The sequence below is a fragment of the Microcaecilia unicolor genome, chromosome 4, assembly GCF_901765095.1.
Source record: "Microcaecilia unicolor chromosome 4, aMicUni1.1, whole genome shotgun sequence".
NCBI lineage: Eukaryota > Metazoa > Chordata > Amphibia > Gymnophiona > Siphonopidae > Microcaecilia > Microcaecilia unicolor.
The window spans coordinates 266,521,946-266,538,782 of NC_044034.1; the positions used below are offsets into that span (position 1 = coordinate 266,521,946).

The 16,837-nt window shown below is 43.8% G+C and overlaps 1 protein-coding gene across 1 annotated transcript in view; it reads right to left on the reverse strand.

Moving 5' to 3' along the window:
- F10 (coagulation factor X) overlaps positions 1-16,731 on the reverse strand; it is a 42,713-nt gene extending 25,982 nt beyond the window's left edge. The window contains exons 1-3 of the mRNA XM_030201527.1: positions 16,368-16,731; positions 8,948-9,108; positions 3,542-3,566 (exon numbers count right to left, since the gene is read on the reverse strand). Coding sequence (XP_030057387.1) covers positions 3,542-3,566; positions 8,948-9,108; positions 16,368-16,437 — 256 coding nt within the window. The 5' untranslated portion in view covers positions 16,438-16,731. The remainder of the gene's footprint in view (positions 1-3,541; positions 3,567-8,947; positions 9,109-16,367) is intronic.
- Between the last annotated feature and the right edge of the window lie 106 nt (positions 16,732-16,837).

Consider the following 16,837-nt stretch of genomic DNA (forward strand, 5'->3'; position numbering starts at 1 on the left):
TTGGGAATGGCTGGTGTAGGCTCTGAATAAGAGCGCCCAGTGGTCAGCACAAAATTCAAAAATAGGTATCTGTGTTGTGAGGATGAAGAAATGCTTGTGTGGACAAGGGGATTGCACAGAGAACATTGTGTTGGACACGTGTGTGTTGTCTGCCCTGGCCATTGCTGATCATCGTTGTCTTTGCAGGAGAGTGACAAATGATTTGTAACAGAGTCTGCCCTGGCCCTCTCTGAATATCTGTGTCTGCTCAGGATGGTGATGATAGATCCACAACAAAGTTATCCCAAAAAGAGCTTGACTGCGCTGAAAGACAATATTGACAAAACTTGGGGAGAACTTGGTGCATTTGTTTGGCTGAGAGGAAAGCACAAAACTGAGGAACTTAGGAGACTGCTGTACGTGCAAAAGGTCACACTTGCTCAGATCTTTACAGTGAATTCTGAACTCTGGGAGAGCTGTTTCATCCTGGCAATATATGAAGATGACATCACTCACTTGTGTGCCTGATTCAATACTGCGTATTGACGGAAATGTGAACTGGTTTTAGATTCTGCAAATAAATGGTTTCATTATTGTTCTGTGTACTTTTATTGACAGCAGGGATTCTCAACCCAGTCCTTGGGACACACCCAGCCAGTCAGGTTTTCAGGATATCCACAATTAATATGCATGATAAAAATCTGCTAGCACTACCTCCACTGTATGCAAATCCATCCGTTACTTTACTGGTGAACTATATCTTGGATGTAAAGTTGGCAATCAAGATAAAAGTTGAATTCCCCATATGCATCATCATAATTAACTGCATATGATACTACCATAAATTTGGGGAGCCAGTGGCATACCTAGGGTATTTGACACCGGTCATTTTTTAAACACCCCCTCCAAAATCCAGTACTAGGCATACCGAGAATACAAAACACTCAGGACCTATAGAGCAATTCTACCATACTATAAGCAGTAATTTCTATGAGTCACACAAGGGTGTACCTAGGAAAAGGAAGCATCTTAAACACTGCAGTGAGCACTAGAACATCAATTCACCTATTGTAAAACGAAGATCGTCAATCCTGCACAGTCAGTGCCAACTGAAAGCCATGTTTTTTTCATAGGCACAGATACACCTTAATCCACTATTGAATAAGTAACCATAAACTTTCTATTTAGACAAAAATTAAACTGAACCCCCAGGAAGCCAGATTCTGCATACAATGCAACACCACAGAAACTGTCCCCTGGTACTGTGCAAAATATAAAGACAGCAGATGTAAATTTCACCACTTTACAAATTAACAAATAGAAATAAAACAAATATAGAAAATAAAATAATACCATTTTATTGTACTAATACATTTAGCTTTCAGAGGCCAAAACCTCCTTCCTCAGGTCATTACAGTATACAGTTACAGTATCCTATCCTGATCTGAGGGGGGGGGGGGGGGGGGGTTGTTCTCTGAAAATTAGTCAAAATGTATGAAAATTAGTCCAATAAAAAGATTACCTTATTTCCATGTTCTATTTACAAACATTTATTAATACAACTACAAAACTACTTTATCCTAAAGCAAGAAAAGAAAAAAAAATATTTACAGTTTGTTGTCTCTGGTTTCTGCTTTCATCTTCTCTTCTCTTCACTCTCTCCCTTCTATCCAGCATCTGCCTTCTCTCTCTTCCTACCATCCGGTATCTGCCTTCTCTCTCTCCCTGCCCCTGCCATCCAGTGTCTGCCCTCTCTCTCCTGTCCCCTCCATCCACTGTCTGCCCTCTCTCTCCCTTCCATCCACCATCTGCCCTCTCTCTCCCTCTGCCCCTTCCAACCACAATCTGCCCACTCTCTTTCCCTTCCATCTAGCATCTGCCCTCTATTTCTGCCCCTTCCATCCACCATCTGCCCCTGTCTGCCCTCTCTCTCCCCCTTCCAACCACTGTCTTCTCTCTCTCTCTCTCTCCCTTCCATCGTCTGCCCCTTCTCTCCCTTCCATACATTGTCTGCCCTTTTTCTCTGTCCCTTCCATCCACCATTTGCCCTCCCTCTCCCATCCATCCATCCGTCCATCCATCCATCCATCCATCCATCCATCCATCCATCCATCCATCCATCCATCCAGGGTCTGCCCTCCCTCTCTCTCCCTTCCATCCAGGATCTGTCCTCTCTTTCTCTCTCTCTGCCCCCTCTTTTCAGCCCCCAGTTCCAGCCCCATTATCCCACCTGCCCCAGTCCACTTTTTCCACCTGCCCCCTCCCTTTTCAGACCCCAGTTCCATCCCTATTATCCCACCAGTCCCCAGTTTCAGCTTAGTTTCAGCCCCAGCCCTTTTCTCCCACCGGTCCCTGAGCTTCAGCCCCAGCCACTTTCTCCCTGTCCCCTTTTCAGCCCCCAGTTGCAGTCCCCTTCATCCACCTGCATTGCATTATGGCCCCACTTTTCAGCCCCAGCCCCATTCTCTCATCTGCTCCCCTTTTCCAGCCGCAGATCCATTCTCCCTCCTATCCCAGGCATGGTCCCAATTCCAGCTCCAGCCCTTTTCTCCCATCTGACCCCCCCTTGACCCAGTTCCCACCTGTCTACCCTTGGTTCCCTCGACAGCCCCCTTCTCTCTGCCACCCAGTGCCCTGCAAAGCATTTTAAAAACATCTGAATCGGCAGCACAGCACCAGCGTGCAGCGCCTCGCCTCCGCCTGTGAAAGAAGCAGATCGCGGGCCTTCACTGTGTCCCACCCTCCTCTGATGTAACTTCCTATTTCCATGAGGGTGGGACACAATGAGGGAATGACCGAGGCAATCTGTTTCTTTCACAGGCAGACACGAGGCGCTGCACTGCCGATTCAGATGTTTTTTAAAAATGCATTGCAGGGGGCCAGGTGGCAGAGAGAATGGGGCTGTCGGGGAGCTAAGGGTAGGCAAGTGGAGACTGGGGACTGTGGCGCCAGCAGCATGAATAAAAAACAGGACGGGGCACTAGCAGAGCACCCCCCTTTATGCTTATACCTGGGGTGGACCGCCCCCACCACCACGCCCTTGGTACGCCACGGTGGGGAGCCCAGCTTTTGTCTTGATCACCAACTTTACATCCAAAATACAGTTCATAAGCCTTCTTCACCAGTGGAGTCACAGTTCTTCAGAACTCACCACAAATGTAGAAGAAAGTGTTAGCATGATTAATATATCTCTGCAACATTTTCAGTTTAATTAACCATCATCTTCTCCTAAAAGCGCTACTTAAAAACTAGGGCTAAATGATGTCATAATATATTTAAACTGAACATCATTCATTTACTAGTAATGTCATGTTGACGTAAATGTGTTGTAGCACATTTCCAGAAAACCATAAGTGATAGAAAACTGTTGATGTCATTTCTGTGATCAGAATTCAAAAATCTGTAACAAACACCCAAACTAATTATGGAAACAAAAATCATGATGTCCAGTGTTATCGGGCCCCTCAGTTTTCAAAATTGCACTAAAAATATCCAAACATCACAGCACTGTACAACACATTTGGATGAAAAGCGTCATAAGATAGCTTTAAATCTTTCTTACCTACATAGATATTCCAGAATTTATTCTAAGGGAAGAAACAGAATTAGAGCCAGATTAGCCATTTAAACACTAAACTTCAGATTTGAAATATGAATAGGTTTTATTTAAAAAAAAAAAGATACATGAATCTTTATCACATTACAAACATTTCTAGTTCACATCAAGGAGAGAACAACTGATACTGCAACTTTAAATTAGTTTCATATGAAAAAACACTATCAAAGAATTTCCACAATGTGCATAAATTAAGAAAACCCTGAATTAAACCTGAACACCTCTATTTTGCATCTAAAGAGGGGCCCTTTTACTAAGATGGGCAAAAAGGTGGTCCATGCTATATTTAATGCGTGGGTTTCCCACACGTTGCAGCCACCTTTAGCGCACCAGTAAAATGGCCGCGTTTGGTGGTGGTTTTTTTTTTAAATGGCCACGCGCTAATTTCCCCATTAGCGCAGACATTGCCGTGAGAGCCCTTACTATCACCTATTTAGGAGGTGGTAAGGGTTCCCATGCTACTCCCATGCTAAACAGCTAGCACACAGTAATGTGCCTATGCTACCTGATTAGTGCAGGCATGCCTACTCTGTGCCCAAGGCCGTGCCTCTCACACTGAAAAATAGAAATGATTTTTCAGCACACGCTAAGCAGCACACTACCACAGGACTCAGTGCGTCCTGCGGTAGTGTGATTTTAGTGCAAGGTAGGCCCGCATTAGGCCTACCATGCCTTAATAAAAGGGCCCTTAAATGAGCAGGATTGAGGAATGTGACGGCAGATAAAGACATGTACGGTCCATCCAGTCTGACCAACAAGATAAACTCATTTTACTTGATAGGCGGCTGAGGGGTGATATGATAGAAGTCTACAAGATAATGAGCGGAGTAGAGCAGACAGATGTGAAGCGTTTGTTTACACTTTCAAACAATAGAACCAGGGGACACAAGATGAAGCTAGAATATGGTAGATTTAAAACAAATAGGAGAAAGTTTTTCTTTACTCAGCGTGTAGTTGGACTCTGGAACTCGTTGCCGGAAAATGTAGTGACAGCAGCTGGCCTTACGGAGTTTAAAGGGGGATTGGACAGATTCCTGAGGGAAAAGTCCATTGAACATTATTAAAAATTAATTTTTTTTTAATGAGTTTTGCCGGGTTCTTGAAGCCTGGATTGGCCGCTGTCGGAGACAGGATGCTGGGCTTGATGGACCCTTGGTCTTTTGCGGTGCTTATGTGCTTATACCCGAGTTTGATTTGTCCTTGCCATTCTCAGGGCATAGACTGTAGAAGTCTGCCCAGCACTCTTCTTGTACTAAAAGTTCTGAAGCTAACGTAGAAGCCCCTTAAAATTTACACTCAAACCCATCCCTATTTATTCAGTCATGATCAGGGCGTAGACCGTAGAAGTCTGCAAGGAGATTTTAAAAAGAATGTTCCCTCCACAGCCAAAACTTGAGGTCCAAGCTGAAGGAAGGTTTTTCATCTTAATTGGGTCAATCTGGCCACTTCTGGAAACATTAACACTACTTGACCACAAAAAGGTACACTCGCCTTCTGAAAATAAGCTTTTAATCTCATCATCTTCTTTTGCACAGAGCCTAATATAACCAACAAGGTGGCCTGTTTAAGAGTGCTATCTTGAGAGGATTCCAAAAATTTGATTAAATTTATACTATCAGATGAGTTCGAATGATCAAAATCCTCTTCTGATTAATCTGTTTTACTGCTCTAGGAATATACATTTTTAATTTTCATAGTGTCAAGAGATATCTAAACCACATCTTTAACATACATTTTAAACAACTCTATGGATGAAAGGTAATGAGTCACAGGAAAATTCAGCAAATTCAAATGACACACTTGAAGCATTTTCAATAGGTTTTATTTACTTGTATAAATAACAGGAAAGAAAAAAAAAATCAGCAGATGCAATGATAAAGCTGTAGAATATTTACTGCTGAATAGTTCAAGTTGTGAAAAAAAATCAATCTAAGTGAATGTCAGAAAAAAGTTTGAGTTCATTGTTCAAAATTATTGGACCTTGTACTCTGTATTTGCGTATAAGTTAAGTCTTAGTAATTGGAAAGATAATTCTTCTTTATGTGTCATGCAATGGTGGAATCAGGTCTGTCTCACACCTGAAACATCTACTGCAGAGAAATGTGGTGCCCTCACCACAGTCGGAAAGATCTGGCATCCATTAGGCATCTATACCTGCTTATTTTCGAAGGAGAATGGCAGCCATCTTCTGACACAAATCGGGAGATGGCTGGCCTTCTAAGGCTGGCCAAATCGGTATAATCGAATGCCGATTTTGGCTGGCTTCAACTGCTTTCCATCGCAGGGCCGGCCAAAGTTCAAGGGGGCATGTTGGCAGTGTACCGAAGGCTGGACGGGGGCATGGTTAAGAGATGGCCGGCCTCGGCCGATAATGGAATAAAGAAAGCCGGCCCTGACGAGCATTTGGCCGACTTTACTTGGTCCTTTTTTGTTCACAACCAAGCCTTGAAAAGGTGCCCGAACTGACCAGATGACCACTGGAGGGAATCAGGGATCACCTCCCCTTACTCCCCCAGTGGTCACCAACCCCCTCCCACTCAAAAAAAATTAAAAAACATTTTTTTGCCAGCCTCTATGCCAGCCTCAAATATCATACCCAGCTCCATCACAGCACTATGCAGGTCCCTGGAGCAGTTTTTAGTGGGTACTGCAGTGCACTTCAGGCAGGCGGACCCAGGCCCATATCCCCCCTACCTGTTACACTTGTGGTGGTAAATAGGAGCCCTCCAAAACCCACCCGAAACCCACTGTACCCACATCTAGGTGCCCCCCTTCATCCCTAAGGGCTATGGTAGTGTTGTACAGTTGTGGGTAGTGGGTTTTGGGGGGGTTAAGGGGGCTCAGCACCCAAGGTAAGGGAGCTATGCACCTGGGATCATTTTGTGAAGTCCACTGCAGTGCCCCCTAGGGTGCCCGGTTGGTGTCCTGGCATGTGAGGGGGACCAGTGCACTACAAATGCTGGCTCCTCCCATGACCAAATGGCTTGGATTTGGCCGGGTTTGAGATGGCCAGCATTAGTTTCCATTATCGGTGAAAACCAATGGCGGCCATCTCTAACGCTGGCGATCTCTAAGGACTGCCCAAATGTTGAGACTTGGCCGGCCCCAATCGTATTATTGAAACGAACGATGGCGGGCCATCTTGTTTCGATAATACGGTCGGGTACGCCGCTTAACGGGGCCATCATTAGAGATGGCCGCCCTTATAGATGGCCGGCCCCGCCCCGTTCGATTATGCCCCTCCACGTTTATTTTTGAACTGTTGTATTATCCACACCCTTGGTTGTGTGTTCTTCCTCTTGTTGTTGTGAAAAATAGTAAATCAAAAGGAACAAAATATATATATTTATTTATTTGTTTGTTTTGTAAATTTAAAGGGTAATTTCATAATAGGTCACCTATGTGTGAAGGACAAGTATGAGCCTATTTCTAGCCAACATTACAACAACACATAGGCGTCTATGTATGTTTACAAAATACTAGTGGCAAAGTGGCAGAAATCATGGCTAGGTTGAAGCCACACATATTTATGTCTGCCAAGGAGCAGGTGTAAATGTTCACAAGTAAAGCATGCATGTTTGGCCCCAGCACCATTACTATCTGTACCAGATCATGTGCTCCACTAAGGACTAGATCTAGAATCGTTCCCCCTTTTGTTGGTTCCTGAACCAGCTGTTCCATAAAGTAGTCCTCAATTTCATCTAGGAACTTCACCTCCCTAGCCTGCCCTGATGTTACATTTATCCAGTCAATATCGAGGTAATTAAAATCACCCATTATTATTGTTACTCAGTTTGTTAGCCTTCTTAATTTCTGCTAACATTCCTGCATCCGTCTGTTCAGCCTGGCCAGGTGGATAAGACTACTACTACTACTACTTATCATTTCTATAGTGCTACAAGACGTACGCAGCGCTGTACATTTGAACATGAAGAGACGGTCCCTGCTCAACAGAGCTTACAATTTAATTAGGACAGACAGGACAAATAAGAGATAAGGGAATTACTACGGTGGGAATGAAAAGTATGGGTACAGAACAAGCGAGTAAGGGTTAGGAGTTAAAAGCAGCATCAAAAAGGTGGGTTTTTAGCCTAGATTTGAAAACAACCAGAGATGTACACTCCTATCACTATGACCTCCTGTTACTCCCCCAGTGGTCACCAACCCCCTCCCACCCTCAAAAAGCATCTTTAAAAATATGTCGTTCCAGCCTCTATTCCAGCCACAGATGTCATACTCAGGTCCATCACAGCAGTATGCAGGTCCCTGGAGCAGTTTTAGTGGGTACTGCCTGTGCACTTCAGACAGGCAGACCCAGGCCCATACCCCCCGAACCTGTTACATTTGTGGAGGAAACAGCAAGCTCTGCAAAACCCACCACAAACCCACTGTACCCATATATAGGTGCCCCCCTTCACCTGTAAGGGCTATGGTAGTGGTGTACAGTTGTGGGTAGTGGGTTTTGGGGGGGCTCAGCACACAAGGTAAGGGAGCTATGTTCCTGGAAGCATTTTATGAAGTCCAATGCAGGGTGCCCAGTTGGTGTCCTGGCATGTCAGGGGGACCAGTGCACTACAAATGCTGGCTCCTCCCATGCCTAAATGGCTTGCATTAGGACATTTTTGACATGGACGTCTTTGGTTTCGAAAATCACCGAAAGTGAGAAACATCCATGTCTAGGGGCATCCAAATCTAGGGACGTCCAAATTAAAGGATTTGGACATCCCTGACGGCATTTTCAAAACAAAAGATGGACATCCATCTTGTTTTGAAAATACGGGCTTCCCCGCCCCTGGATTTTGCCGTTTTGCAAGGACATCCAAATCAGAACGTGGACGTTCCTTTCGAAAATGCCTCTCTATGTATTTATTTTTATTATTATTATTATATAGCAACTATTGTTCTATGGTGATGTTTTACTTTATTTATTGCTCAACACCTTACTTATTATAAAGTTTTATATTGAGTATTATTGGATTTATTATGATGTTGCTATGTGCTGTTCCATACCCTGGCCACTTTAGTGCTATGGTAAATAAAAATAAATAATTTGAAAAGAGTTTCAATGCACTTATGAATATGTGAAGAATCATGCTATAAAGGCTTTAGGGTGATTTTGTTTCCTGAGATTTCACCCTCCCCCTCAGGATTTATAGCAGGGGTTCTTAAACGTTTTTGGTTCCAGCGCCCCTTTAATTCATCAATGAAACCCTCATACCCCCTTCCTAAACCATATATCTACTAGTTAGCTACATATGCTTCAGATTTCAAGACTTCACACTCTGTTTGACCTCTTCCCTTACCCCCTGGGGGTGTGGGTACCATTGGTTGAGGAATTATAGGATTTCTTACAGTATCATCGAAGTTTTCAAAGACTTCCCTGGCTTCCTCATAGGAGCACTTTTCCTCCATACATTCTCTCTCGAGGTTTCCTTTTCTAAACTCCTCAAATCCCGAATTGGCGCGCTTCATTCGCCTCAAGATATTGTTGGCGTTTTCTTGCTTTAAGAACACTAGAAGAAATGGAAACATATAGGATTACACTGCAGTTGAAAATCTATTTTATTTTTTCTAATTAGAAACCTAGAGCTTGATTTTAGTGAAATACCATATGAATATTAGAGCATCTTATTGTAATGGTCTCCTCTGGCCTCTCTAAGAGCACAAAGGCCCTGAAACATGTAGTATAGCTGAAGTTCACATCCCCTAGCTGCATGTAGCATACAGCACACACTGTCATTGAAATCTCAGACACTCTCAGGTCAATATTAAACAGTGATGGCCAATGTTTTTGTTTTGTTTTTTCAACGCTAGTTATGATGGGTTTTTTATAGCCAGGTATTCAGCGTTACTACCTGGAAACTGACTGGCACTGAACAGCCGGGTATGAATTGAGCAGCATTATCTATCTGGGTAATATCAATATTCAGACTGATACTTGAGGGACCCTTTACAAAGGCACTGTAGGCTCTATGCGCCTGCAGCATTCACCAAATTTAGACTACTGCCAGGCTAGCGTGCCCCCTGGCAGAAATTTTGGATTTGGCATGTGCCCATAACGCTGTGGCAAATTTTTAAAATTTCCTACCGCACACAGCGTTTCTGGCATTAAGTGGCAGTTGGTGCACGCCGACCGGTCACCACATTTTATTTATTTATTTTTATTTTTGTTACATTTGTACCCCGCGCTTTCCCACTCATGGCAGGCTCAATGCGGCGGTCAATGGACATGTGTAGCACGTGAGCCCTTACCGCTAGATCAATGGGTGGCATTTTTTGCAGTGAATATAACAGATCATGCTAACGGTGTCTTGGTCTGCATGCCCTTTCCAATGGCCTGCATTTGTTATGTATGCTACCTAGGGCCCCTTTTACTAAGCTGCGTAAGCATCTAAGTGCGCCAAAATGGACTTATAGCCTGAGTACCACGTGGCTCTTGTGGTAATTTCATTTTTGTCATGCATCCGCTACGCGTGCCTGGAAAATATTTTTTATTTTCTGGCACGCGTAGCGGAGTGAGCAGGTCATTTCCACCCAAATTCTTTACCTCTAGGTCTATGGCTGCGGTAAGATCTGAGACCCAAAATGGGCATGCAGAAATTTTGATTTTGCCGCATGTCCATTTTCAGGGGGGGAAAAAGAGGACCTTTTTTTACAGGCGCGCGGAAAAATAATTCTGCACACACCAGAAACCCGTGCCTACACTACCGCAGGCCACTTTTACCACAGTTTAGTAAAAGGGCCCCCTAGTTAGTTAACTGTTTAATAATAAAATGTGCATTTCAAAATCTCTGTTGATCAGAGCTCAGGGGTACTTAAAATTTGTTCAACTTAGGGGGTACTTGGCTTGAAGAAGTTGGAAAACGCTGCTGTAGGGTGTTCATTGGTGGAGTCTTATTCACAGAAATCCCACAAGCTCTCTGCCACTGGAATTCGTTGCCGGAGAACGTGGTGAAGGCAGTTAGCTTAGCAGTGTTTAAAAAGGGGTTAGACGGTTTCCTAAAGGACAAGTCCATAAACCACTACTAAATGGACTTGGGAAAAATCCACAATTCCAGGAATAACATGTATAGAATGTTTGTACGTTTGGGAAGTTTGCCAGGTGCCCTTGGCCTAGATTGGCTGCTGTCGTGGACAGGATGCTGGGCTCGATGGACTCTTGGTCTTTTCCCAGTGTGGCATTACTGATGTACTTATGTACAGGATTGTCATGATCACAAGGTGAAAAGCAAAATTATTACAACACAACCAGGCAAAATGTATTAATACACTTAGCAATTTCCCCAGGGCTTTGATTGCAGTTCTTGGTTTGTACAGGAAAGGCTGGGCTGAACTTTTCACTCAAGGCTTTGGATAAATAGAGCACAGGTTGTAATCACAGGCTGTTTATGTCGATTAGGCCATTAATTCCATAACGTGTCACGCCATGGAACAGAGCGTTCCTTCCCTAGTCATACACACAGTGTGTATTACTGACTCCTCCACTGGGAGGATAACCACAAAATATCTGGAAATCTTTCCTGTGTGTCAGAGTGGTGCGGGCTTTAACTTCAACTATTTTTTTATCTAATTCTGTTGCTGTTTTCTTCCTACTCTATTTCTGTTTGTCTTTGCTTGTGTTGTTCATTTTTTTTAATTCTCACTGTGTTGATGGGAAGCCTTCCATCTGTGCCACAGAACACGTCCATGAACTTCTACCCATCAACAAGTGAAGCAAGCTATTACATACCTGAGTTTATTTATTTATTTATTACATTTGAACCCCGCGCTTTCCCACTCATGGCAGGCTCAATGCGGCAGGCAATGGAGGGTTAAGTGACTTGTCCAGAGTCACAAGGAGCTGCCTGTGCCGGGAATCAAACTCAGTTCCTCAGTTCCCCAGGACCAAAGTCCACCACCCTAACCACATGCAGTGAAAACCCTCGGGATGCTGCTCATCCTTGAAATGTTACCAAAATAAGGGCCCTTTTACTAAGCCGCATAAGCGTCCACATGTGCCCAATGTGCACCAAAATGGAGTTACCGCCCGACTACCGTGTGGCTCTTGCGATAATTTCATTTTTGGCGCGTCCAATACTCGCGTCTGAAAAATATTTTTTATTTTTGGGCGTGCATAACGGACACGTGTCAAGTGGCATTTGACGCATGTAGGTCATTACCGCCTGGATTCTTTACAACTAGGTCAGTGGCTGGCAGTAAGGTCTCAGACCCAAAATGGACTAGCGGCAATTTTGATTTTGCCGCATGTCCATTTTCGGCAAAAAAAGGCCTTTTTTACAGGACCCCCAAAAAAATGGATTGGTGCACGCCCATAACCTGCGCCTACACTACTGCAAGCCTTTTTCAGTGCACCTTTGTAAAAGGACCCCTAAAAGAACGTCCGTACACTCTGGAGACAATTTTCTACAGGTCACCTAAACCTAGGTGCTGGTATGCTGTGTGCTAAGTGTAAAATCTATATCAACAATACTAGTGGAAGTTTGCAGTTACTCGCCTAACGTTTGGAGCAAGCATGTACGCTAGCTCATTGACTGTTGTACATGCTTCATGTCTAACTGTTGTCAGTTAGGCATATGGAGGAGATTCTATTTATGGCACCTGGAAAATACGCACAGAAATAATTTTCACCTAAGTGTATTCTATAAGATTTAGGTGTGGTATTTAGAATTCGCTTAGTTGATATCATAGCGCCTAAAACTATGAGCATCCATTTACACCAATGAAAACGTGGTGTAAATCTCTGTGCATAGATTTACGCAGACCGGGCCATATTCTATAATGACATGCCTAAATTTTATAACACCCATTTTCCCACCCTTTCTGAACTGTGCACTTTAGAATTTAGACATTTCTCCATGCATGAAAGAGCTCAGTTAGGGGCAGGCCAGAAGCCAGCACAAAAGTTATCCAAAGAGCAGAGAAATTCAGCCACTCTCCGCATAACTTATAAGCATAAGCTAGACCTGCAAACAAGTGGGCCAAACTTATACATTAAATTGATGACACAGTTGCCACTTATATGTATATTCAGTAGCACTATTTATTTATTTATTTGTTGCATTTGTACCCCACATTTTCCCACCTATTTGCAGACTCAATGTAGCTTACATAGTACCGTCAAAGGCATTTGCCCAGTCGGTTGATAACAAGTACAAGGCTGAAATGTGATCGTATGAAGTATATGTGGAGAGTCGGGAAGGATGAAGATTGCGTGTTGTCCAGTACGATCAAAGTTATGCTGTGTTGCTGGGTGAAGAGGTTTACATGGGGTTGTTGGGGTAGGCCTTTTTGAAGAGGATGGTTTTTAGTGATTTCCTGAAGTTCTGGTGGTCGCGGATTGTTTTCAGGGCTTTTCGGAAGCCATTCCATAGTTGTGCACTTATGTAGGAGAAGCCGGATTTATAGCTCCCTTAAATGTACAAAGAGCCACTGCCAGTGCTTTACTTTATCCAGTGGCGGCATGACTTACCCTCAAATTCAATAAAAGATGCTAAACATTAGGTACTCAGGGGTCACTTATGCATGTAATTAAGGGGACCTTTTACAAAGGTACGGGAGGGCCTACGTGCATACAGCGTGTGTATCAAATCGGCACTACCGCCCGGCTTGTGCATGAGCTGGGTGGTAATTCTGAATTTGGCGCATGCCGAATCCCTCAGTAGAAAATAATTTTCTATTTTCTAATGCGGGCCTGTGGTGGTAAACAGCAGTTGACATGCACTGCATGCTTACCGCATGGGTAGCATGTGAGATCTTACCGTTAGGTCAATGGGTGGCGGTAAGGTCTCAGGCTGAAAATGGATGCAAGCTGGTTTCAATTTTAGCACACATCCATTTTCAGGCCCCGTAAAAAAAGGTCCTGTTTCCTTGACGTCGTAAAAAAAAAAAAAAAAAGGCCCAGCGTGCACCCAAAAGATACGCTCGCACTGCCGCAGGCCACTTTTTACCGCAGCTTAGTAAAAGGACCCCTAAATTAGCTAATGCATGCTAAATTGACATTAAATACCAATAATTGGCATTAACAAGCATTAATTGGCATTAATTTGTGGTTACACCTATACACTTATTCTATAAACTTAAAACGCCTAGGGGGGAGTGGACATGGGAGATGCATAGGTGGATCAGGGTATGCCAAGCAATTAGGCACTAAAGAATACTGTCAGTTACACTTGTAATTACCAGTAGTTGGGCATGAACATATATACCAGCCATTGACATGGAGTAAGTACTCACACCTAGAGTATAACGGACTTACATTAGTACTCTATAACAGCAACTATGAATAATATGGCCGTTATAGAATTAGCACTTAAGACTAGATATTATATATCATGCCTAAAAAAAATCAGCACCAAATATATTCTATAAAGTAGGTGTACTTTGTAGAATAAGCTTAAATTTCCATTCATTTTATAGAATACGCCGAGCACCCATCCGTGTGACTTAATTTAGTCGTGAGCAGTTGCACCAAGTAAAACGTGGTGTAAATGGCAACACTACACATCGACCAGGTGTATTCTATAACTACGGAAATGCCCATGACCCACCCATTCCATGCCCCCTTTTCAACTCTGTGACTTAGAATTTATGCATATCATGTTATAGAATACGCTTAGACAGTTCTGACCATAAATTCTAACTAATGCTAATTGGTATCAATAATTGCTTAAGTGGCAATTATCGGCAATGACTGGCTTCTTAACTACATTATGCATGCAAATCCAGAAAATGACAGGATTTGCATGCACAACCTAAATCACGCTACATAGAATCCGGGGGATAGTGCTGAAATTTTTGGTGCCTAAGTTTTAGCACTGTTTACTGAATTGAGCCTTTAGAGTGTAACTAAAACAGCTTTTATTTAATCATAGTCCCATCCCTTTTTCTCCAACACAGACCAAGAATCCGTCATCGCCAGAGCTTAGAACCTGGTGCAAATCAGGTGCATGGCCCTCTTAATGCGCAACATATGTGACTCCTCCTCCTTCATCCAAAATACACTTGTACCTTTCTCCACCATCCCACTGACAGGGCTATCCTTAAGGGGAAGGAAAACCAGGCTGCTGGCCTGGCCACACACACATGGTAACTACCAGCAGTGATGTTCTTCTACCCTCCTGACATCTGCTATGCAATCTTTCCACCTCCCACCATCCCACTAGCAGGAAGAGTAACAGAAGAGCCTCTTAACCTGCTGATGCATCCTTTGCCAGTTTTATCTGAGGTCTGAACATAATGAACTCCCATGTTCACAGGTCAGATGGAAGCCTGCAGAGGAGGAAGGCAACAGAGGGTTAGACCTACTGGCTGCTCTCCTGTTGCTGGCAGGGAGGGGAGGAGGGAGTTGGAAAGAAGAGAGAGAGCAGGAGGGGAGGGGGAATTTTAGATAGGAGAGAGAAAGAGAAAGGTTCCAGTGGTGCAGGGAGGAAAGAGAGACAGACAGCAGGGTCAGTGGGGGAGGGAGAGGACGAACAGCACCAGCAGGGAGCAACATAGGAATAGCCATACTGGGTCAGTACATCTAGCCCAGTATCCTGCTTCCAAACAGTGGCCAATCCAGGTCACAAGTACCTGGCAGAAATCCAAATAGTAGCAACATTCCATGCTACCAATCCCAGGGAACCCTAAAATATGCCTATGTACTGGAGGAGTAAGTGAGAGGGGGCATGCATCAATGGAGTGGGTGAGAGGAGAGGAAAGAAATGGATTTGAAGGGGGTAGGAGAAAGAGTCATATGTGTTGCATATTCAGGGGGGGGGGGGCATTTCCGCTAGGGTCAGCCACGCCCACTGCTGCTCCTCTCCCTCTCTCACCTCCGACTGGTGCTTTTCTACCTCTCCCCCCTCCTTTCCTCCCTCCCCACCCCCCCACCCCCAAAGCTTTTATGTTTCTCTTTCTTTCTCCACTCCATGGGCATGAGCAGATCAACCAGTCCTTTTTACCTGCTGTTGTCTCCTCTGCCGGCTTTCATCTCTCATTTGAACATGTAGGTTCCAACTTCCAGGGGTTTAGAAGTCTGGCGGAAGCAACAGCAGGTGGGAGACCTGCTCTCTTCTGCCTCCTGCTGGTGAGAGGATTAGAGGTGGGAGAATTGTTTCACAGCTGCTGTAGGATGAAATGGACCTGCTGGGAGTGGGGTTAGCCTTTGAGCTGGGGGGCCCTCTAAAATGCAGGGATCTACAGCAATCACCCCCACTTATCAACTCCTCTCCCCCCCCCCCCCCTTCAAGGGTGGCCTTGTTCTCTACCAAACCAATACCTTAAATACAAAAGTTCATATGAAACTTCTAAGAAACTAATCAGAAAAATGAACGGATCTAAGACATAAAGCATGGTAATATCTCAAGAGTAATATTAATAGTGGCCACAAAGTGTTATGTCTGGCCTGTTCATCCACGTGCACAGGTAACTATAAAGTTCAACAGAGTTTCTTAAATAAAACAGTTTATGCTGTATTATTATTATTTTAAATAAAGAAGATCAATACATCGGTTTTGTTTTATCAATACTTGTGAACCTCTTTCACAGCGTCCTGCCCAGCCAATGTGAGCAGAAAACAGCGTTAGACTTTTAAAACAAGGAGGTCTGACTGGATCATGCATTTAAAAAAAAAAAAAATTCCTGAACAACTTGCATACAAACATCTGTTTAAAAAAAATCACAACAGCAGCAGCAGCAGCAGCATGCTTAGGGAAATAAGATTATCATCACACTCGCTGTACAGACACATAATGGACGGAATATGCCCAGTTTAAGAATTAAATGTTCTTACCGTGATTTTCTGCCTGTGGGAGAACCACGAACAAACTGCAAAGCAGGATTGACCACAAATATCTGCCCATCCTGTTTTGTTGTTCAAAAACAGTCCTTGCTACCCCTTCAGAACAGCAGAATAACAAGAAAGGGAAAAAAAAAAAAAGGGGGGGCAAAGGCTCAGTGACCAGAGATTTCCTGTCTTGTTCCTCAGAGCAAATCGTTTTAAAGGAACCAGACACTGCTTAGTGGAAGTGGAAATAATTTTATTTTGCCTGCAGCTGCTCCTTTCAAAACTTATTGTGGGAGCTGTATTCGACCCTCATCCGCCAGTCTGGCAATGCAAATCTGATCGGGTGTTATCAGATCAGGAAAAAAAAAAGCACAGCTCTCAAACACTGCAGCAAGGACACAGACCAGGTCCAGGGCAAACGAGGCATACAGAAGTGTAAGACTGTTCGACCAAAATACAGATGCAGGAGTCTGGGC